General features: G+C 41.6%; 2 protein-coding genes across 2 annotated transcripts; both read left to right on the forward strand.

Annotated features, from left to right (window-relative positions):
• Nucleotides 1-2,805: 2,805 nt before the first annotated feature.
• Nucleotides 2,806-3,105, forward strand: LOC306656999 (uncharacterized protein; the record flags this gene model as incomplete). The annotated part of the gene is made up of 1 exon (XM_079132664.1): nt 2,806-3,105. The coding sequence occupies one exon, from the start codon at nt 2,806-2,808 to the stop codon at nt 3,103-3,105; it is 300 nt and encodes a 99-aa protein (XP_078988790.1).
• A 5,811-nt stretch (nt 3,106-8,916) lies between these two features.
• Nucleotides 8,917-9,213, forward strand: LOC306657001 (uncharacterized protein; the record flags this gene model as incomplete). Its single annotated transcript, XM_079132665.1, has 1 exon — nt 8,917-9,213. The coding sequence occupies one exon, from the start codon at nt 8,917-8,919 to the stop codon at nt 9,211-9,213; it is 297 nt and encodes a 98-aa protein (XP_078988791.1).
• Between the last annotated feature and the right edge of the window lie 13,715 nt (nt 9,214-22,928).

The following is a 22,928-nucleotide window of genomic DNA, read 5'->3' on the forward strand; positions in this document are numbered from 1 at the left end:
AAGTATAATAATCATGGTTATCACATATTGACCACTTCGCCTGTGTTAGATCTGCATTATATACTTCTTTGTCTATTTCTGAAATCAAAACAAATCACATTTTAATAAAGTAGGACCCAGAAGTTTAAACATTATCTATAATTGATATCAAACCAAATCTCACTTTTATAAGGTAGATCCCAGAAGGCTCATACAGATCATTCACTCCAGGGTAGTTCAGGCTTCTGCTCTTTCCCTACTATTTTGATTTCTTTGGGGTGGACCTGCAAGTGCTGAACCCCACTTCCTGTTCCATTTGCTCACTGAGGCCACGTAGCCAGCTGGGCCCATTACTTCATTTGGTTGCACCCAGCTCACTGGTCAGGCGCTGAGGGTTTGAAGAGGTTCGTGACAGCCTAGAGTTTTGCTGTATTTTAACACTATGTCTACTCTGCTGTGAAATGTCTGTATTTGAAACTTCTTGCTGGTTCCTTCCTGATCACATCTCTAGTCTTACTTTTTTTTTTTTTTTTAAACAAACATTGTATGTACAATAGACATTCCGATACAGATGGCTTTGGCTAACATTATGCTTGAGGACAAGTCATTTCTTCATCCCTTTTAAAGCCAGCTTTTTATTTTTTTAAAGTTGTGTGTATCCTGCTCTGATCCCTCTCCCATACCTTTTCTTAAACCTCACCCATCAATCCTCCCTCTCTGTCCTCTGCCCATGGCGGTCAGCCATGCCTTCACCTTGGCTGATCCAGCATTAGTTGCCTGCATTCATCTTCACCCAGGCGCAGTAATTTCACTGATTAAAACATATAGACAAATATTAAAATTCCATCTGATTTCAGCACCACATATTTTCAGTCAGCCTAGCTTGTCCTCTGGGTCTGAGCCAGGTGAGACCTGTGTCACTGGGCTCAGGTGGGTTGGGATTCCTCGCATTCATTCAGCTTCTACAGTGGTAGACCTGTATTCTTTATTCCCACACTTGACTGAATGGATTGTGTAAAAGCTTTCATTAGGAAAATCCAGCAATGATACATAAGTAACTTCTTCCTTAAACTAAAAACTAAACAAAATTGAAAAAATTTATTAGCAAATCACATAAAACGGATATTTTACCCTGAGAGTACCTAACGAGGCATTACTACTAAGTGAGCGAGTATGAATGGGTCACTGGTTGTGTCTTTTTATTCATAAAATTAGAATAATAACAATATCTATTCACAAATTTATTATAAGGATTAAATAAATTATTCATATAAGACATACTGAAGAAAGTCTAGATAGTAAGAATCCAATAAATTTTAACTGTGTAGCCCAGAAATTATGCAAATCTATCCCAGTATTCACATAGCATATGTGTGTGTGTGTGTGTGTGTGTGTGTGTGTTGCTAGGGATGAAACCAAGGCCTTCACACGAGCTAAGCGAGAGCTCTACCACTGACACACCTGAGCAACACCCTCAGCACGCATAGTTTTCTCTTCTTTCTTTTCTTTTCTTTTCTTTTTTTCTATAAGGCATGATCTTGAATTATTGCCTAGGCTAATGTCAAATTCGCAGGCCCAAGCGATCCTCGTGCTTCAGCTCCCCGCCTGCTGGACTATAGATGTGCTGCACCACACCCAGCAGATTAGTGATCCCAGTCTTTGGGTCCAAGCCAGTTTTTGCAAGGGCTCCGGGTTGCTTGAACCAGGGTTGCATTGCTGTGGAACTATGCACGTGTGGATAGGTTGTGCAGCTTTTAAGGAGACAGCATCAGAGACTTTGGTGAGAACAGATACAGGACTGAGAGAAAGGGAGGAGTCCAAGATGGCTTTTTCATGCATTGAGAACCAACGGATAAAATAGAGTGGGGGAAACAGTTTGGTGGAGGGCTGGTGATCTGGCAGAAAAATTCTAACTTGAGCTGGAGCATGTGACATTGGAGGTACCTCTGAGACCCCCCGTGGAGAAGATGGAATCTGAGAGTTGGCTGTGCATGGATTAGGTGTTTGGAGGAGAGTCTAAACAGGAGACACACATTTGAGGAAAAATTAAGGAAAGTACTTGAACAAATTCAACCCATGGTTGTGAATGTGAGCAGCCAGGAAGGGTGCACAGGGTGAGGAGAGACAGGAACTTCTCTTCAAGACTTTCAATAGGCAATTTAAGTTTTTTTTTTTTTTTTTTTTTTTAATAGAGTGTCATTTCCTGTAAATATTCTTTTGTAAATATAACGAGGATCATGCAAACTCACAAGAAGACTATGGGTCAATGTAATGATATATATGGTGATGATATATAAGGTATCTCTAGGTGGAACTCAGGAGTATTACTGAAAGAAGGCCTGGTCCTTTTGGATGCCCATAATTCCTCTTTGCATCTGAGAGCTCCTGTTGAGCTTGGAGATTCACTGGGATGTATGCAGAGAAGACTATTGAAGAGAAATAGGGAAAAGGCTGGCAGGAGCCCTGGGCCTCTACTTCATTCAAAGCCTGAGAGGTTCCACTGTGTTGCTGTGAAAAGGAAGGTCCCCTCCCAGATGCCACCATCTCCTGGCTAGCTTGCGTCTAAAGTGGTTGTAAAAAAGGCCAGTTAATATTGGCCAAGGCATTGGGTCAAATGAAGCCCATAGGATGTAAACAGGGCGAGGCCTGGACAGTGTCATCGCGGGCTCTGTGATAACAAGGAAGTGAGCGCTGATCACGCGGCCCGGCCTTTCCCTTTTCCTCCTCCCAAGACGGTACTTAAGGGCCCAGCCGAAGGAGGCTCCAGACCTCCTGTCCTCTCCTGAGTCCTCTCCTCACTGCACCTGAGTCCTCTCTCCTGACACCATGGGCTGCTGTGGCTGTGGAGGTTGTGGTGGTTGCGGCAGCTGCGGTGGCTGTGGCAGCTGTGGTGGCTGCGGTGGCTGCGGTGGCTGCAGCAGTGGGTGCGGTGGCTGTGGGGGCTGCTGCTCCGGCTGCTGTGGCTGCTGCGGCTGCTGCGGCTGCTGCACCCCCGTGGTCTGCTGCTGCCGCCGCAGCTGCTGCAGCTCCTGTGGCTGTGGCTCCTGTGGCTGCGGCTGCGGGAAGGGCTGCTGCCAGCAGAAGTGCTGCCAGAAGTGCTGCTGCCAGAAGCAGTGCTGCTGCTAGGCGGCCGCCGGCCTGGGAAGGTCCCTCTCGGTAAGACCCTGTCCTTCCCATCTGGCCTAGTCTCTCTCGGGACCTGGACCATGTCTCCGTTTTTCCCTGGTCTTTGGAGTCTTTCTGGCTGAAAAGTTTCCAAACTAATAGGAACATCTCAGGGACAAACTCTGCTTGATCCTGGCCCCTGAGTGAGGCTGCAGGTCCCCGACCTCTGCTAAGTGTTACTGCTGTCCCCAGTGGTCCTTGGGATGGGTGATCACTGCCTCTCTGTTCCCTCTCTGTTCTACTTTTACTTTTTACAAGCAATGTTTCTTTGTGCCTTTTTGATCCTACTTAGTGTGTAATAGTGGCTAACATTTCTAATAAAATACATGCAAATAGAAAGTTCTCTTTTTCCTGTGTTCTGTTTGTCTACACGATCCTTGTTGTCTTTTCTGAAACTTGAGGGATGTTTTATTTTGAGTGAAGACCTTGAACACTTGTACTGGTGGTATCCCAAGCAAAAGGTCATAGAAGGAGCTGTGACCAGCTGAGCACAGGGGCACCTGCCTGAAATCCCAGTGGCTTGGCAGGCTGAGACAGGAGGGTGGAGAGTTCAAGACCAGCCTCAAGAACTTAGTGAGGCTCTTTTTACATAGCAAGACCCTGATTAAAAAAGAATAATAATGAAATAAAATAAAATAAAAAGCATGAGAATGTAGCTCAGTGGTTTAAAGGCCCCCTGAGTTCAATCCCCAGTACCAAAAATCAAACCAAAAATAAAGAAAAAGGAGTACTCTGACTAGACCTGTGACAACTGAGGGAGGCCCTTAGCAGCTTAGGAAGACCCTGTTCCAAAATAAAAAATTACAAGGCCAAGGATGTAGCTCAGTGGTTTAAGTGCCCCCAAGTTCAATCCCCAGTACCAAAAATCAAACCAAAAAAAAAAGAAAAGCTATGACTAGGCCTTATGAGAGCCACACCCCCCTCAACAAAACATTCAGTGGTCTCTAACTCCACCAACCTCATGCACTGAGTGGGAATTCCCCCAGTACATTCACCGTCCATATTTATTGATCTAATATGACATAGTCCTTGAGCTGTAGCTGCACATATGAAACACGGGCATTCCTATCAGGATCCAAGTATACCATTCAATGGCAGACTGAGCCTATCTGAGTTTTGTTGGGGTTCTTCTTACATGATTTATTGAGCCAGATACAATAATAAAAAATGTAGTTCCACAATGGTTGGAATCCAGAATCTCTGATTAGGTGACCCATGCTAGTGAACTTGGCCTGTCCCAATACATGTTCCTTCCACACTGTGTGAGATCCCTTCCTACACGCGCTCCCAATTTGTGTTCATAAAATGTGAAAGATCATGGGGTTCTTTTAGTGGGGAGCACCCCACCTCACTGGTCACATTTTGTAGATTGCCCTTCAGGGTCTAATGGGACTTGAATGAGCTTGAAGTCTCCAGCAGAGAGGAGGCAGGGGTCATCTGCAGTCCCCACAAAAGCACCTGCTCCAGGGAGCCAGTGCCTGTCCTGCAGGCAGAGGAGGGTGAACCTCCACAGGTAACTGTGGAAGAGCTGCCTCTGCTGCAAAGAAGATGGGGCGGAATCGGGGTTAGGGAGCCCAGCGTCAGTAGGACTTGACATGTCTGGGTTCCATTGCCATGATTCCTCTCCTTTCCAAAGGATGTCTGACTTCATCACAGATTACTGAAATCAAAACAAATCTCATTTTTAAAAAATAAGTAGAGCCCGGAAGTTGATCTATTATGTAGTGTTGAAATCAAAATGCCCAGCAAGACTCAGAGTTCAACCTACATCCTAGGATGAAATCTTGGGTTTGATTTTCAGATCTCAAGTTCATGACTACAGGAGATAAAACTTTCTTTCAGGTCAAATACAGGATTTTAAGTCATTAATGTGGTCCTTGAGCTGGGAATCCAAAGTCCCTGAGCTCATCCTTCTCCCTTCTCCTAGTTCCAGTAGGTAAGAGCAACAAATTCCATTCATGTGACGACAGAGGCAGAGATTGGAGTGTTGTCAAGCTAGGAAATATCAAAGGTTGCTGACCACATCAGACACTAGGAAGAGGCAAGGAAGGACTGTCCATCTAGTGCCTTCAAAGATACATGGTCCCGTCAACACCTTGGTTTCAGACTTAGCCTCCAGGACTGGGAGAGAACCTGCTTCTGTTATAACAGTATCTACTCATGCACAACTTCTATGGCAGTGCTTGGTGTCTACACCCACATCATGCCATGCTGACTAGTCCCCTCTTCAAAACCGAAAATTCACTGTGGCTTTAAATATAACCAGATTAGTTGAACAATTCCAGAAAACCCAGAAACGGTTCAGAAAGCCTGCTAAGAGTCTTTCCTCTGCAACCATGACTGCCATCAACATCTCCATGAGCGAGTTCATCCTGAGAAGCAGAACCAGGAGGACACAGAGATGAAGGGTGTATTTCATGAGTCACCTGATTATGGGACTGGTGAGGTAGTTCAAAATTCATGTGGCAGGCCATGAGAGTGGGGCTGGGTAGGACTCGGGGCATATGTTGGAGCTCCTGTCCACAGATGGAGCTTCCCCTTTTCAGGGAAGCCTGAGTCTGTCTCTTAAATACCTTTCAGTGGACTGAATCAGGCCACCCAGATATGACAGGATTATCTTTTTGAGTTAGAGTCAGCTAGCTATGGACTCACATCTGCACAATGCTTCACAATAACACCTTGGTTAGTGCTTGATTGAGTAAACAAGGCCTGTAGCCTAGTCCAGTTGACACATAAAACTAACGAGTAAAATTGAACTAAACTTTTAAATTCATCTGAGAAGAAATGAAATTGTTACAATTTTTATCCATTTCATGCAATATCATGGTAAAATTTAACTGAAAAATTCTTTTGATTTTTTTTTTTTTTGCTTCTGTTTGTGGGAATTAAATATTTGTATCCATTCTACCTTCCTATGATGATAAGCAATGTAAGTATAATAATCATGGTTATCACATATTGACCCCTTCACCTGTGTTAGATCTGCATTATATAAGTCTTTGTCTATTTCTGAAATCAAAACAAATCACATTTTAATAAAGTAGGACCCAGAAGTTCAATATATTATGTATAATTGAAATCAAACCAAATCTCACCTTTATAATGTAGATCCCAGAAGGCTCATACAGATCATTCTCTTCAGGGTAGTCCAGGCTTCTGCTCTTTCCTGTCCCTACTGTTTTGCTTTCCAAGTTGTTTGGGGTGGACCTGCAAGTGCTGAACCCCACTTCCTGTTCCGGTTGCTCACTGAGGCCTCGTAGCCAGCTGGGCCCATTACTTCATTTGGTTGCACCCAGCTCACTGGTCAGGCGCTGAGGGTTTGAAGAGGTTCATGACAGCCTAGAGTTTTGCTGTATTTTAACACTATGTCTACTCTGCTGTGAAATATCTGTATTTGAAACTTCTTGCTGGTTCCTTCCTGATCACATCTCTAGTCTTACTTTTTTTTTTTTTTTTTTTTTAAACAAACATTGTATGTACAATAGACATTCCGATACAGATTGCTTTGGCTAACATTATGCTTGAGGACAAGTCATTTCTTCATCCCTTTTAAAGCCAGCTTTTTATTTTTTTAAAGTTGTGTGTATCCTGCTCTGATCCCTCTCCCATTCCTTTTCTTAAACCCCACCTGTCCATCCTCCATCTCTGTCCTCTGCCCATGGCGGTCAGCCATGCCTTCACCTTGGCTGATCCAGCATCAGTTGCTTGCGTTCATCTTCACCCAGGGGCAGTAATTTAACATCATTAAAACATACAGACAAATATTAAAATCCCATCTGGTTTCAGCACCACATATTCTCAGTCAGCCTGGCTTGTCCTCTGGGTCCGAGTCAGCTGAGACCTGTGTCACTGGGCTGAATGCAGGAATGGATTCCTCGCATTCATTCAGCTTTTACAGTGGTAGACCTGTATTCTTTATTCCCACACTTGACTGAATGGATTGTGTAAAAGCTTTCATTAGGAAAATCCAGCAATGATACATAAGTAACTTCTTCCTTAAACTAAAAACTAAACAAAATTGAAAAAATTTATTAGCAAATCACATAAAACGGATATTTTACCCTGAGAGTACCTAACGAGGCATTACTACTAAGTGAGCGAGTATGAATGGGCCACTGGTTGTGTCTTTTTATTCATAAAATTAGAATAATAACAATATCTATTCACAAATTTATTATAAGGATTAAATAAATTATTCATATAAGACATACTGAAGAAAGTCTAGATAGTAAGAATCCAATAAATTTTAACTGTGTAGCCCAGAAATTATGCAAATCTATCCCAGTATTCACATAGCATATGTGTGTGTGTGTGTGTGTGTGTGTGTGTGTGTGTGTATGTGTGTGTGTGTTGCTAGGGATGAAACCAAGGCCTTCACACGAGCTAAGCGAGGGCTCTACCACTGACACACCTGAGCAACACCCTCAGCACGCATGGTTTTCTCTTCTTTCTTTTCTTTTCTTTTCTTTTTTTCTATAAGGCATGATCTTGAATTATTGCCTAGGCTAATGTCAAATTCGCAGGCCCAAGCAATCCTCGTGCTTCAGCTCCCCGCCTGCTGGACTATAGATGTGCTGCACCACACCCAGCAGATTAGTGATCCCAGTCTTTGGGTCTGAGCCAGTTTTGCAAGGGCTCCGGGGTTGCTTGAACCAGGGTTGCGTTGCTGTGGAACTATGCACGTGTGGATAGGTTGTGCAGCTTTTAAGGAGACAACATCAAAGACTTTGGTGAGAACAGATACAGGACTGAGAGAAAGGGAGGAGTCCAAGATGGTTTTTCAAGCATTGAGAACCAACGGATAAAATAGAGTGGGGGAAACAGTTTGGTGGAGGGCTTGTGATCTGGCAGAAAAATTCTGACTTGAGTCTGGAGCATGTGACATTGGAGGTGCCTCTGAGACCCCCCGTGGAGAAGATGGAATCTGAGAGTTGACTGTGCATGGATTAGGTGTTTGGAGGAGAGTCTAAACAGGAGACACACATTTGAGGAAAAATTAAGGAAAGTACTTGAACAAATTCAACCCATGGTTGTGAATGTGAGCAGCCAGGAAGGGTGCACAGGGTGAGGAGAGACAGGAACTTCTCTTCAAGACTTTTAATAGGCAATTTAAGGTTTTTTTTTTTTTTTTTTAATAGAGTGTCATTTCCTATAAATATTCTTTTGTAAATATAGCTAGGATCATGCAAACTCACAAGAAGACTGTTGGTCAATGTAATGATGTATAAGGTGATGATATATAAGGTATCTCTAGGTGGAACTCAGGAGCATTACTGAAAGAAGGCCAGGTCCTTTTGGATGCCCATAATTCCTCTTTGCATCTGAGAGCTCCTGTTGAGCTTGGAGATTCACTGGGATGTATGCAGAGAAGACTATTGAAGAGAAATAGGGAAAAGGCTGGCAGGAGCCCTGGGCCTCTACTTCATTCAAAGTGTGAGAGGTCCCACTGTGTTGCTATGAAAAGGAAGGTCCCCTCCCAGATGCCACCATCTCCTGGCTAGCTTGCGTCTAAAGTGGTTGTAAAAAAGGCCAGTTAATATTGGCCAAGGCATTGGGTCAAATGAAGCCCATAGGATGTAAACAGGGCGAGGCCTGGACAGTGTCATCGTGGGCTCTGTGATAACAAGGAAGTGAGCGCTGATCACGCGGCCCAGCCTTTCCCTTTTCCTCCTCCCAAGACGGTACTTAAGGGCCCAGCAGAAGGAGGCTCCAGACCTCCTGTCCTCTCCTGAGTCCTCTCCTCACTGCACCTGAGTTCTCTCTCCTGACACCATGGGCTGCTGTGGCTGTGGAGGTTGTGGTGGCTGTGGCAGCTGCGGTGGCTGTGGCAGCTGTGGTGGCTGCGGTGGCTGCGGTGGCTGCAGCAGTGGGTGCAGTGGCTGTGGGGGCTGCTGCTCCGGTTGCTGTGGCTGCTGCGGCTGCTGCGGCTGCTGCACCCCCGTGGTCTGCTGCTGCCGCCGCAGCTGCTGCAGCTCCTGTGGCTGTGGCTCCTGTGGCTGCGGCTGCGGGAAGGGCTGCTGCCAGCAGAAGTGCTGCCAGAAGTGCTGCTGCCAGAAGAGCTGCTGCTAGGCGGCCGCCGGTCTGGGCAGGTCCCTCTCGGTAAGACCCTGTCCTTCCCATCTGGCCTCGTCTCTCTCGGGACCTAGCTAGACCATGTCACCGTTTTTCACTGGTCTTTGGAGTCTTTCTGGCTGAAAAGTTTCCAAACTAATAGGAACATCTCAGGGACAAACTCTGCTTGATCCTGGCCCCTGAGTGAGGCTGCAGGTCCCCGACCTCTGCTAAGTGGGACTGCTGTCCCCAGTGGTCCTTGGGATGGCTGATCACTGCCTCTCTGTTCCCTCTCTGTTCTACTTTCCCTTTTCACATGCAATGTTTCTTTGTGCCTTTGCGATCCTACTTAGTGTGTAATAGTGGCTAACATTTCTAATAAAATACATGCACATAGAAAGTACTCGTTTTCCTGTGTTCTGTTTGTCCACACGATCCTTGTTGTCTGTTCTGAAACTTGAGAGATGTTTTATTTTGAGTAAAGACCTTGAAACACTTGTACTGGTGGTATCCGAAGCAAAGGGTCACAGAAGGAGCTGTGACCAGCTGAGCACAGGGGCACCTGCCTGAAATCCCAGTGGCTTGGCAGGCTGAGACAGGAGGGTGGAGAGTTCAAGACCAGCCTCAGAAACAGAGAGAGGCCCTTAGCAGCTTAACATGACCCTGTTCCAAAATAAAAAATGTAACAAGGCCAAGGATGTAGCTCAGTGGTTTAAATACCCCTGAGTTAAATCCCCAGTACCAAAAAACAAAACAAAACAAAGCAAAACAAGACTATAACTAGATCTTTGGAGAGCCACACCCCTCCCCCAACAAAACATTCAGTAGTCTCTGCAAACTCCACCCCTCATGCACTCAGTGGGAATTCCCCCAGAACATTCACCATCCCTATGTATTGACCTCATATGACATGGTCCTTGAGCTGTAGCCCCACATACCAAACATGGGCATTCCTATCAAGACCCAAGTATACCATTGAATCGCAGACTGGGCCTATTTGAGCTTTGTTGGGTTCATTTTGCATAATTTATTTAGCTAAATATAATAAAAAATGTAATTCCACAACGGTTTGAATCCAGTATCTCTGATTAGGTGACCCATGCTACCGAATTAGGCCTGTCCCAATAAGTGTTCCTTCCACACTGTGTGAGATCCCTTCCTACACACTTTCTCCCAATTTGTGTTCATAAAACTTGAATGATTACGGCGTCTTTTGGTGTGGAGGGCACCACCTCATGGGTCACATTTTGTACATCACCCTTCAGGGCCTGCTGGGCCTTGAATGCAGTTTGAAGCCTCCTGCATAGAGGAGGCAGGGGTCATCTGCAGTCCCCACAAAAGCACCTGCTCCAGGGAGCAATGCCTGTCCTGCAGGCAGGGGATGGTGAACTTCCGCAGGTAACTGTGGAAGAGCTGCCTCTGCTACAAAGAAGATGGGGCGGAATCGGGGTTAGGGAGCCCAGCGTCAGTAGGACTTGACATGTCTGGTTCCATTGCCATGATTCCTCTCCTTTCCAAAGGTTGTCTGACTTCATCACAGATTACTGAAATCAAAACAAATCACGTTTTTTTATAAGGTAGAGCCCAAAAGTTAATCTATTTTCTACTATTGAAATCACAATGCCCAGCATAGCTCAGAGTTCAACCTACATCCTAGGATGAAATCTTGGGTGTGATTTTCAGGATTTAAGTTCATGGCTACAGGAGAGAAAACTTTCTTTCAGGTCAAATAAGTCATTAAGGCTTTGAAGTCATTAATGTGGTCCTTAAGCTGGGAATCCAAAGTCCCTGAGCTCATCCTTCTCCCTTCTCCTAGTTCCAGTAGGTAAGAGCAACAAATTCCATTCATATGACGACAGAGGCAGAGATTGGAGTGTTGTCAAGCTAGGAAATATCAAAGGTTGCTGACCACATCAGACACTAGGAAGAGGCAAGGAAGGACTGTCCATCTAGTGCCTTCAAAGATACATGGTCCTGTCAACACCTTGGTTTCAGACTTAGCCTCCAGGACTGGGAGAGAACCTGCTTCTGTTATAACAGTATCTACTCATGCACAACTTCTATGGCAGTGCTTGGTGTCTACACCCACATCATGCCATGCTGACTAGTCCCCTCTTCAAAACCGAAAATTCACTGTGGCTTTAAATATAACCAGATTAGTTGACCAATTCCAGAAAACCCAGAAATGGTTCAGAAAACCTGCTAGTATTCTCTCCTGTGCAATCATGACTGCTACCAACATCTCCATGAGCATGTTCATCCTGAGAAGTGGAACCAGGAGGACATAGAGATGGAGGGTGTATTTCATGATTCACCTGATTATGGGACTGGTGAGGTGGTTCAAAATTCATGTGGCAGGCCATCAGAGTGGGGCGGGGTAGGACTCAGGGCATATGTTGGAGCTCCTGTCCACAAATGGAGCCTCTCCTTTTCAGGGAAGCCTGAGTTTCTTTCTTAAAGACCTTTTAGTTGATTGAATCAGGTCACAAAGATATTACAGGATTATATTTTTAAATTAAAGTCATCTAGCTATGGACTCACATCTGCAAAACACTTCCCAGTAACACCTTGGTTAGTGCTTGATTGAGTAAATGAGGCCTGTAGCCTAGTTCAGTTGATTCTTAAAAATCAAACAATACTTTAAATTAATCTGAGAAGAATTGAAATTGTTATCATATTTATCCATTCCATGCAATGTCATGGGAAAATTTGAAAAATTTCCTTTGATTTTTTTTTGCTTCAGTTTGTGGGAATTAAATATTTGTATCCATTCTACCTTCTTATGATGATATGTGTAATGATCATGGTTATCATGTATTGGCCACTTAGCTTGTGTTAGACCTGGCTGATATTGTTGCTTATCTATTTCTGAAATCAAACCAAATCTCACCTTTATAATGTAGATCCCAGAAGTCTCATACAGATCATTCTCTTCAGGGTAGTCCGGGCTTCTGCTCTTTCCTGTCCCTACTGTTTTGGTTTCCAAGTTGTTTGGGGTGGACCTGCAAGTGCTGAACCCCACTTCCTGTTCCGGTTGCTCACTGAGGCCACGTAGCCAGCTGGGCCCATTACTTCATTTGGTTGCACCCAGCTCACTGGTCAGGCGCTGAGGGTTTGAAGAGGTTTGTGACAGTCTGATGTTTTGCTGTATTTTAACACCTATGTCTACTCTGCTGTGAAATGTCTGTATTTGAAGGTTCTTGCTGGTTCTTTCCTGATTACAAATCTAGTGTTACCTTTTTTTAAACAAACAGAGTATGTATACAGTAGGCATTCTGTTTCAGATTGTTCTGGCTAACATTATGGTTGAGGGTAAGGCATTTCTTTGTTGCTTGAAAGCCAATTTTTTTGGAAAAAGTTGTGTGTATCCTGCTCTGATCCCTCTCTCTGTACTTTTTCTTAAACCCCACCTGTCCATCCTCCCTCTCTGTCCTCTGCCCATGGCGGTCAGCCCTGCCGTCACCTTGGCTGATCCAGCATCAGTTGCTTGCATTCATCTTCACCAAGGGGCAGTAATTTAACATCATTAAAACATACAGGCAAAATATTAAAACACCACCTGGTTTCAGCACCACATATTTTCAGTCAGCCTAGCTTGTCCTCTGGGTCCGAGCCAGCTGAGACCTGTGTCACTGGGCTCAAGGCAGGTTGGGATTCCTCCCATTCATTCAGCCACTACAGTGGTAGACCTGTATTCTTTATTCCCACACTTGACTGAATGGATTGTGTAAAAGCTTTCATTAGGAAAATCCAGCAATGATACATAAGTAACTTCTTCCTTAAACTAAAAACTAAACAAAAAAGAAAAAATTTATTAGCAAATCACATAAAACGGATATTTTACCCTGAGAGTACCTAACGAGGCATTACTATTGACTCAGAGAGTATGAATAGGCTGGTGGTTGTTTCTTTTTATTAATATAATTAGAATAATAACAATATCTATTCACAAATTTGTTGTAAGGATTAAATAAATTATTCATATTAGACATACTGAAGAATATCTAGATAGTAAGAATCCAACATATTTTAACTGTGTAGCCCTGAAACTCTGCAAATCTATGTCTATATGCATTCAGCATGTGTGTGTGTGTGTGTTGCTATGTGTGTATATAGTATATATATTTAAAATGTGTATATATTTGTGCAGTGTATGTACACACATGCATTTTAAATATAAGTACATGTATATATTTATATAGTCCTTATAGATTTAACTCTACCTGGTACAAGATAAAGATCCTACCTGTGGCAGGTTGAATTGCTACATCTACTAGTCATTCAAATGAAAAAGCAGGTGGTTCTCTGAGTTTTGCCGTTTAGGGGTGAAGTCAAGGCACGAGGTATCATTTTTTGAATCATCGGTGTGCAAATGCAGAGATTGCATGGAACAGCAAAATGTCCATAGAGAGAGATTCAAGGACTTAACCTTAGACTTTCCAGGGTTAAAATCTTGAGAGGAGAGGACAGCAAAGGAGACAGAAAGGAGCAGCCAGTGAAGAAGGAGGAGATGACGAGTGCATGGTGTTCTAGATGTCAGTAAGGAACTGCTCCAAGGAGCAGAGAGCGCTCACACTGACCATACTGCCCCTTGCTGAAGATGAATACAGACAACTGATGCTAGATCAGCCAAGGTGACAGTATTGCTGACCACCACCGGCAGAGGACAGAAAGCAGAGCCTGGATAGCAGGGGTTTAAGACAGAGTGGGGAGTGAGGAATCACAGACAGGATACAGACTACTTTTTCAAAAAATTTGGCTTTAAGAGGGATGAAGAAATGACTTAACCGGAAGCTTAATATTAGCCAAAGCAATCTGTAACAGAATGCCTACTGTTTGCATACACATTTTCTTAAAAAAGATAAAACTAGATTTGTGATCAGGAAAGAACAAGCAAGAGGTTTCTAGGTATTGGTAATGTGCTCCTTCTTGGGTATGAGAAGGAGTATTTGTCTTATAAAAAAAATAAATAATTTAAAAAATTACCTGCTATCATGATTTGTTATGCTATTGATAAACCAGTACTTTTGTTTTATATATTTTTCTCTATACATGTGATAGTTCAAGGTGTTAAAATAAGTTTAAGAGGTTCATAAGATCATGTATGTGGAAAAATGCAACAGAAAATATTACTACTGAATCACAAAAGGTATTTGAGAAGTCATAGTCCAAATTACACGTAGACCAAATTTGACTCCAAAACTCCAAATGATTGTGTATACTAAATCTGGCTAGTAGGTGAATGTTTGTATCTTTCTGATTCCATTAAAAGTGGAGTTTGAGAATTATATAAACATTAAGAATAAGCCAGGAAAAAAGAATTCCAAAAAGGCTTTACAATCAAACAATAATCACACCTAAAATAATTAACAATTCCTTGATATCTTCAAGTCAGCAATCAAGTTTCCCTACTTGTCTCATTGGATTTTTAGCTTTATTGTATGATTCAGCATTCAAATAGGACCCACACATTGGCACTGATTGACAGTTCTCTTAAGGAACTGCATCTCTTTTCTCCTTGCATTTCGTTTGTTAAAAAAACCTGTAGTTTTCGAGATTCAGATGCATTTTTATCCTAATAATGAATGCCATTGAATTAATTATTATGTCTTCTCTCTTTCTTGTAAATTGGTAGTTCAATGTAGGAGTTTGAGTGATAATTGATGTCTTCATGTTTTTACCCTTATATTTTTCTTGCTCTTTAATTTCCTCCCTCCTTTCTTGAATTCTTGTGTTAATATTTTTCCCATAGTATGTGTTTTATTCCTCTTTTCTGTATATAATGTATTTCTGATTTTTTAATAGTTACACTTGAAATGCATCTTATATAAAGCATTGGAGTGTCAAGGATAGTGAAGTGGTGGGAGTGAGTTGTCCTGGCTCAGGCAGTGAGGGGAGAATGATCTGTAGAGAGCTTTAAAACAATGGTAAAACTGATGAAAAGCAACAGTAAAAGAGTCTGCATTTTATTACTGCTGTATACAAACACTCCTCAATTACGATGGTGATAAAGTACACCTGACTGCCTGGTGGGCGGCTGTTCCCTCCCTGCTATTTATGCCACCTTTCTTAGTCCATTTTATGTTACTATAAGAAAATAACTGAGGCCAGAGAGTTTACAAGTTATATGTTTATTTGGCTCATGGTTCTGGTGTCTAGAATGTCCAAGAGCACGGGGCTGGCATCCCGTCGACAACTGGTGAAGGCCTTCTCGCTGCAACATAACATGGCAGAAGGCCATTACATGGTGAGATAGAGCAAATGTGCCAGCTCAAGTCACTCTTTCTCTTGTTATACAGTCACTAATGCCATCAAGGGGCATCACCCTACTGACCTCATCCAAACCTAGTTACCTTCCAAATGCCCTTCCTTTAAATACCATCAACAAAACTTTCTCTGTTCGCTGATGACATGATTATATACTTAGAGGAACCTGGAAATTCCACCAGAAAACTCTTAGAACTCATAAGTGAATTCAGTAAAGTAGCAGGTTACAAGATCAATGCTCATAAATCCAATGCATTTTTATACATAAGTGATGAATCTTCAGAAACAGAAATTAGGAAAACTACCCCATTCACAATAGCCTCGAGAAAAATAAAATACTTGGGAATCAATCTCACAAAAGAGGTGAAAGACCTCTACAATGAGAACTATACAATTCTAAAGAAAGAAATTAAAGAACACCTTAGAAGATGGAAAGATCTTCCATGTTCTTGAATAGGAAGAATTAATATTGTCAAAATGGCCCTACTACCTAAAGTGCTATACAAATTCAATGCAATTCCAATTAAAATCCCAATGACGTACCTTACAGAAATAGAGCAGGCAATTATGAAATTCATCTGGAAGAATAAGAAACCCAGAATAGCTAAAGCAATCCTTAGCAGGAAGAGTGAAACAGGGGGTATCGCAATACCAGATCTTCAACTCTACTACAAAGCAATAGAAACAAAAACGGCATGGTATTGGTACCAAAATAGAAAGGTAGATCAATGGTACAGAATAGAGGACACGGACACAAACCCAAATAAATACAATTTTCTCATATTAGACAAAGGTGCCAAAAATATTCAATGGAGAAAAGATAGCCTCTTCAACAAATGGTGCTGGGAGAATTGGAAATCCATATGCAACAGAATGCAACTAAACCCATATCTCTCACCATGCACGAAACTAAACTCAAAATGGATTAAGGACCTCGGAACCAGACCAGAGACCCTGCAGATTATAGAAGAAAAAGTAGGTCCAGATCTTCAACATGTTGGCTTAGGACCAGACTTCCTTAACAGGACTCCCATAGCACAAGAAATAAAAGCAAGAATCAATACCTGGGATAGATTCAAACTAAAAAGCTTTCTCTCAGCAAAGGAAACAATCAGCAATGCGAAGAAAGAGCCTACAGAGTGGGAGAATATCTTTGCCAATCATACTTCAGATAGAGCACTAATCTCCAGAATCTATAAAGAACTCAAAAAACTCTACTCCAAGAATTCAAATAATCCAGTCGACAAATGGGCTAAGGAAATGAATAGACACTTCACAGAAGAAGATCTACAAGCAATCAACAAACATATGGAAAAATGTTCAACATCTCTAGTAATAAGAGAAATGCAAATCAAAACCACCCTAAGATTCCATCTCACCCCAATTAGAATGGCGATTATCAAGAATACGAGCAACAACAGGTGTTGGCGAGGATGTGGGGAGAAAGGTACACTCATACATTGCTGGTGGGGCTGCAAATTAGTGCAGCCACTCTGGAAAGCAGTGTGGAGATTCCTTAGAAAACTTGGAATGGACCCTCCATTTGACCCAGCTATCCCATTTCTTGGCCTATACCCAAAGGACTTAAAATCAGCATACTACAGAGATACAGCCACATCAATGTTCATAGCTGCTCAATTCACAATAGCCAGACTGTGGAACCAACCTAGATGCCCTTCAATTGATGAGTGGATAAAGAAACTGTGGTATATATATACAATGGAATATTACTCAGCCATAAAGAATGATAAAATTATGGCATTTGCAGGCAAATGGATGAAATTGGAGAATATCATGCTAAGTGAGATAAGCCAATCTCAAAAAGCCAAAGGACGAATGATATCGCTAATAAGTGGAATCAATCTAACCAAAGAGGTAAAAGATCTCTACAATGAAAACTACAAAATACTGAAGAAAGAAATTGAGGAAGACCTTAGAAGATGGAAAGATCTCCCATGTTCTTGGATAGGCAGAATTAATATTGTCAAAATGGCCATACTACCAAAAGTGCTATATAGATTCAATACAATTCCAATTAAAATACCAATGATGTACCTTACAGAAATAGAGCAAGCAATCATGAAATTCGTCTGGAAGAATAAGAAACCCAGAATAGCTAAAGCAATCTTTAGCAGGAAGAATGAAACAGGGGTTATCACAATACCCAGACCTTCAACTCTACTACAAAGCAATAGTAACAAAAACAGCATGGTATTGGCACCAAAATAGACAGGTAGATCAATGGTAAAGAATCGAGGACATGGACACAAACCCAAATAAATACAATTTTCTCATACTAGACAAAGGTTCCAAAAATATGCAATGGAAAAAAGATAGCCTCTTCAACAAATGGTGCTGGGGAAACTGGAAATCCATATGCAGCAGAATGAAATTAAACCCCTATCTCTCATCCTGCACAAAAATCAACTCACAATGGATCAAGGACCTTGAAATCAGACCAGAGACCCTGCATCTTATAGAAGAAAAAGTAGGTCCAAATCTTCACCTTGTTGGCTTAGGATCAGACTTCCTTAACAGGACTCCCATAGCACAAGAAATAAAAGCGAGAACCAATAACTGGGATAGATTCAAACTAAATAGCTTTCTCTCAGCAAAGGAAACTATCAGCAATGCGAAGAGAGAGCCTACAGAGTGGGAGAATATCTTTGCCACTCATACTTCAGTTAGAGTTCTAATTTCCAGAATATATAAAGAACTCAAAAAACTCTACACGAAGAATACAAATAACCCAATCAACAAATGGGCTAAGGATATGAATAGACACTTCACAGAAGAAGATCTACAAGCTATCAACAAACACATGAAAAAATGTTCACCATCTCTAGTAATAAGAGAAATGCAAATCAAAACTAATCAAACTAATCTCACCCCAATTAGAATGGTGATTATCAAGAATACAAGCAACAATAGGTGTTGGCGAGGATGTGGGGAGAAAGGTACACTCATACATTGCTGGTGGGGCTGTAAATTAGTGGAGCCACTCTGGAAAGCAGTGTGGAGATTCCTTAGAAAACTTGGAATGGACCCACCATTTGACCCCGCTATCCCACTCCTCGGCCTATACCCAAAGGACTTAAAATCAGCATACTACAGAGATACAGCCACATCAATGTTCATAGCTGCTCAATTCACAATAGCCAGACTGTGGAACCAACCTAGATGCCCTTCAATTGATGAGTGGATAAAGAAACTGTGGTATATATATACAATGGAATATTACTCAGCCACAAAGGATGATAAATTTATGGCATTTGCAGGCAAATGGATGAAATTGGAGAATATCATGCTAAGTGAGATAAGCCGATCTCAAAAAGCCAAAGGACGAATGATATCGCTAATAAGTGGATGATGACACATAATGGGGTGAGGGAAGGGTTAGTGTTAGGGTTAGAGTTAGGGTTAGGGAGGGGGGGCAAGTATGGAGGAAGGAAGCACTGTATAGAGGAAAAAGAGGGGTGGGAGGGGTGGGGGGAAGGGAAAAAATAACAGAATGAATCAAATAACATTACTCTATTGTGTAATTTATGATTACACAAATGGTATGCCTTTACGCCATGTACAAACAGAGAAACAACATGTATCCCATTTGTTTACAATAAAATAAAAATAAATAAATAAATAAATAAATACCATCAACATGTAAGTTTGGATGTAAGTTTCTAACTTGCATTCCCACTACCCCTGTATACACAGGTGCAGACCACCCTTCCAGTGCTGGACCACCTTATGGCTTCTCTCCAGGGGATGCTGTAGCTCAGTGGTCATTCGAGGCATCCGGGGACAGGACTGGCCACTTGGGCCTCTGTGGGGCACTTTTCTGGTGCTCAGATGCTTAAGAAGGCTGGTGTGCTAAACAAGAGTAAAAGCCAGAATCACTTCCTCTCTTAGGTCTTGCGGGAGTTGATTAAGTAACCAAAGCCATCATGCCAAACCTGACTCCAAATGAAGTTCTTTAACGGATTTGACAACTGGTGCTATAAATGTAACAATCGCAGCACCTCTGTCAGAGGGAAAGATTCGCACTGAGCTCCGTGAGTTGCTTTGCAAGGTCTTAAAACTCAGGAAGAATGTTTTGGATAAGGGTGGTAAATCTTGTGAACATGCGGGGAAGCTTTTGACCTCTACAACTGTGGAAGGGATCTTGGAGAAATTGCAACAGGATGCCAAAATAAATAAATAAATAAGTACAATGAAAAGTGAATCCTTGGAGGGACTTTTCAATTTCCAACAGTGAAGAGGTTGCTAAATAGGAAAATTGTTATGGTTTAGATATGAGGTGTTCCCCAAAAGTTCATAGGTGAGACTATGCAAGAACATTCAGAACTGAAATGACTGAGTTATAAACGGTTTAACCTAATCAATGCATTAATCCTCTGATAGGGATTAACTGAGTGGTAACTGTAGGCAGGTAGGGTGTGGCTGGAGGAGATGGGTCGCTGGGGGTGTGACTTTGGAGTATATGATTTGTCCAGGGTAAGTGGAACTCTCTCTCTCTCTCTCTCTCTGCTTCCTGGTGCCATGTCCCTAGCTGCTTTCCTCTGCCACACCCTTCTGTCGTGATGTTCTGCCTCACTTTGAGCCCCGAGGAATGGAGTTGGCCATCTATAGACTGAGACCTCTGAAATCAAGAGCCCCCAGATAAACTTTTCCTCTTACCATTTTTCTTGTCAGGTCTTCTGATCACAGCAGCAAAACAGCCGACAAAAACAGAAATATATTTAAGTGCACAAAAGAACATCGGGTTATATATATAAATCAGAATCAGAAAAGGTAGAAATTTTAAAAATTCTGTATATTCAATACAGTATGCAAGGTAGCAATTAGAACCTGAATTCTTTGACTCCTCACTGAATGCAGTTATCCTAAATGTAAGCTAAATAACAATATCCTCACAATAGTTTTGGAATTCTGGGGATCACCTACAATAGTTTTCGGGTAACACAGGAAAACCTGTCAAAATGCTTTTGCAGTTTTACTTTATATTTTAAGATGCTTACCTAAATGAAAAAAATTTATCTTACATATTTTAAAAACTATATGGAGGACATGGAAGCAAATTAAAGTTGAAAAAGATAATAAATACTTTTTACATAAGAAATTTCCAACACATGAACTTTTGGGGTCACCTTCAAAAAATGGTACCATGCTGGCAAGAACTTATCAATGATTTTTCCCTTTTCCAGAAAAGTACAAAAATCCTCAGTTTTGAACATTCTTCTGCTGACTCACACACTATCATTGTCCATCACCTTAGTATTTTTAAAAAACTTTTCAAGATAAAAATGTAAACATTACTGTTTTGCTTTGCCACTGTTTGTTCGAGTTTCCTGTCTGTTTAGCTTTCCTTACGTCACTTCCTGCATCACGTGCTTTCCTTTTGGGGTACCTCCTCCTTCCTTGAGGGCTTCTTTCAGAAATTGCTTCTGTAAGGGTTTGCTGATGATAACACCGACTCCATTTTCCACTGATCTGAAGATGTCCTTGTCTTGTTCTTATTTCTAATGTGGTTTTCTCTTCATTCCAGACTGGTGATATTTTCTCCCACACTTTGCAGACGTTACACCAGTTTTCCTGCCTTCCACCGTACCCTGGTGAGAAGTCACTTGTTCATCTAATTGTCACTCCTCCTAGGTGATATTCTTTCATCCCTCTGGCTGTTCTTAAAATTTCTTTCTCTTTTCCTTTCTTTCTTTTTATTGTGGGGGGTACTGGGCAATTACATGACAGTGGGGTTAGGTGTGAATCCCTTTTCAGTTCTCCATTTATGACTTTTATCTCTCAAGAGTGTCCAGAGAATATTTCATTATCTGTCCCTCTACCACTTCTATTATTTTCTCAAGTAACTCCAAATAGATATTTGCTGAACTTTCTCACTTTAATCTCCGTGTATGTTAATATATTTTTCCATTTATACTGCTCTGAGTTATAAATCTAGGTGATTTTTTTTCTAGTTTCATAGCTTTTCTGTTATATGAATCTAAATTGCTCTGAGTGTGTTTATCAAGCTCCTAATTCTGATTAGTTATATTTTGTCCCCAAATATTCATGATCATTTATGATCTATCTTGTTGATTCTTATTTTCCTCTGTATGTAAACCTATTAAACCTATTTATTTATTTTCCAGTGCTACAGATAATTCCTTCTCTTTCAAATCTTTGCTAGTCTGATCATTCTATTTATCGTTGCAGTGGACTTGTATATAACATTATATTCTTGTATGATTTTGAATTTTTTTAAATCATAGGCTCAGATTGAGCAGAATTTTATCAGTGGTAATACTTTTCATTTGATTTTTTTTTAATGTCACTGGGGATTGAACCCATTGAGCTACATCCCCATTCCTTTTATTATTATCATTATTGTTATTATTAGTAGTAAGACAAGGTCTTGCTAAGTTACCCAGGTTGTCCTTAAACTTGTGACTCTCCTGCCTCGTCCCCTGAGTTGTTGGGAGTACAGGTGTATGTCACTGAGCCTGGCTATGGCAATGTTTTGATTCCAGTGTTGGGAACATTCTCTAGAGATTACCTTTGCCTTTGATACACCTGGGGACTTTGCCAATCAGGACCACTTTAAACTAAATTAAAAAATGTTTTAGACAATGTAGCCTGTAGGAAATGATTTCCAGAATTTTGTGAGTGTTGGTTTAAGAAGGCAAATTCTTTGGGTCAATTCCTCTGGCTTCATCCAAATTAGTCTTCTTTGTTTAGATACCCCCCCACCTGTAATTTTATATTTTGTTCTGATTCATCATTCAGTGAAGATGGCATGGGGGTGATCTGACTATTTCAGGCTCCACTAACACATAGAAATTAGAAATGATAATATTTGAGGAGAAAGAAATGTAAATTACCCTGACTTGATCATTACACATTGTATACATGTATCTGATTAGAACAGGGTATCCCAAAATTCAGGGTATCCCAAATTTTTCATAATATCCCAAATATTATGTCAATTAAAAAATAAAATTAAAAAATCAATTCTGATATATGGGAAGCCATCCAAAATCCAAGCAAATCTCCATTTCATGCACTTAAAATAATAACATCCCTGTTTTCCTTTGTGAGCTCATCTTTCTGGTAGAGTACTCCTGTCCTTATTAAGCCTTTGGGAATTACAACTAGAAATCCATTTTCATGATTCTAACTTTTATCTAATTAAAGGTAGACTGAAGGACCAGTTATCCTAGCTGGATAATCTAATGGAGCCTGCAATCAGGGGCCGTCCATCAGCTGGTCCCAGAGCGGCTGTGCACCAGGACTCAGGCCACAGAGCTGGGGAGGAAGGGTCACTCGGTTCCATGTGAAGGCGCCGGAGAGGAGCCACATGGTGCCGGGGGCTTTCTGAGATCAAGGCGCCACTGTGCACAGCTGACCTTTCCTTTTTTCTTTTTCATGCAAACTTCTCAAACTGGCAGGAGTTTTCCTATCTTAAAGTCCAA

Source organism: Sciurus vulgaris, assembly GCF_902686455.1.
Source record: "Sciurus vulgaris genome assembly, chromosome: 3".
Taxonomy (NCBI): domain Eukaryota; kingdom Metazoa; phylum Chordata; class Mammalia; order Rodentia; family Sciuridae; genus Sciurus; species Sciurus vulgaris.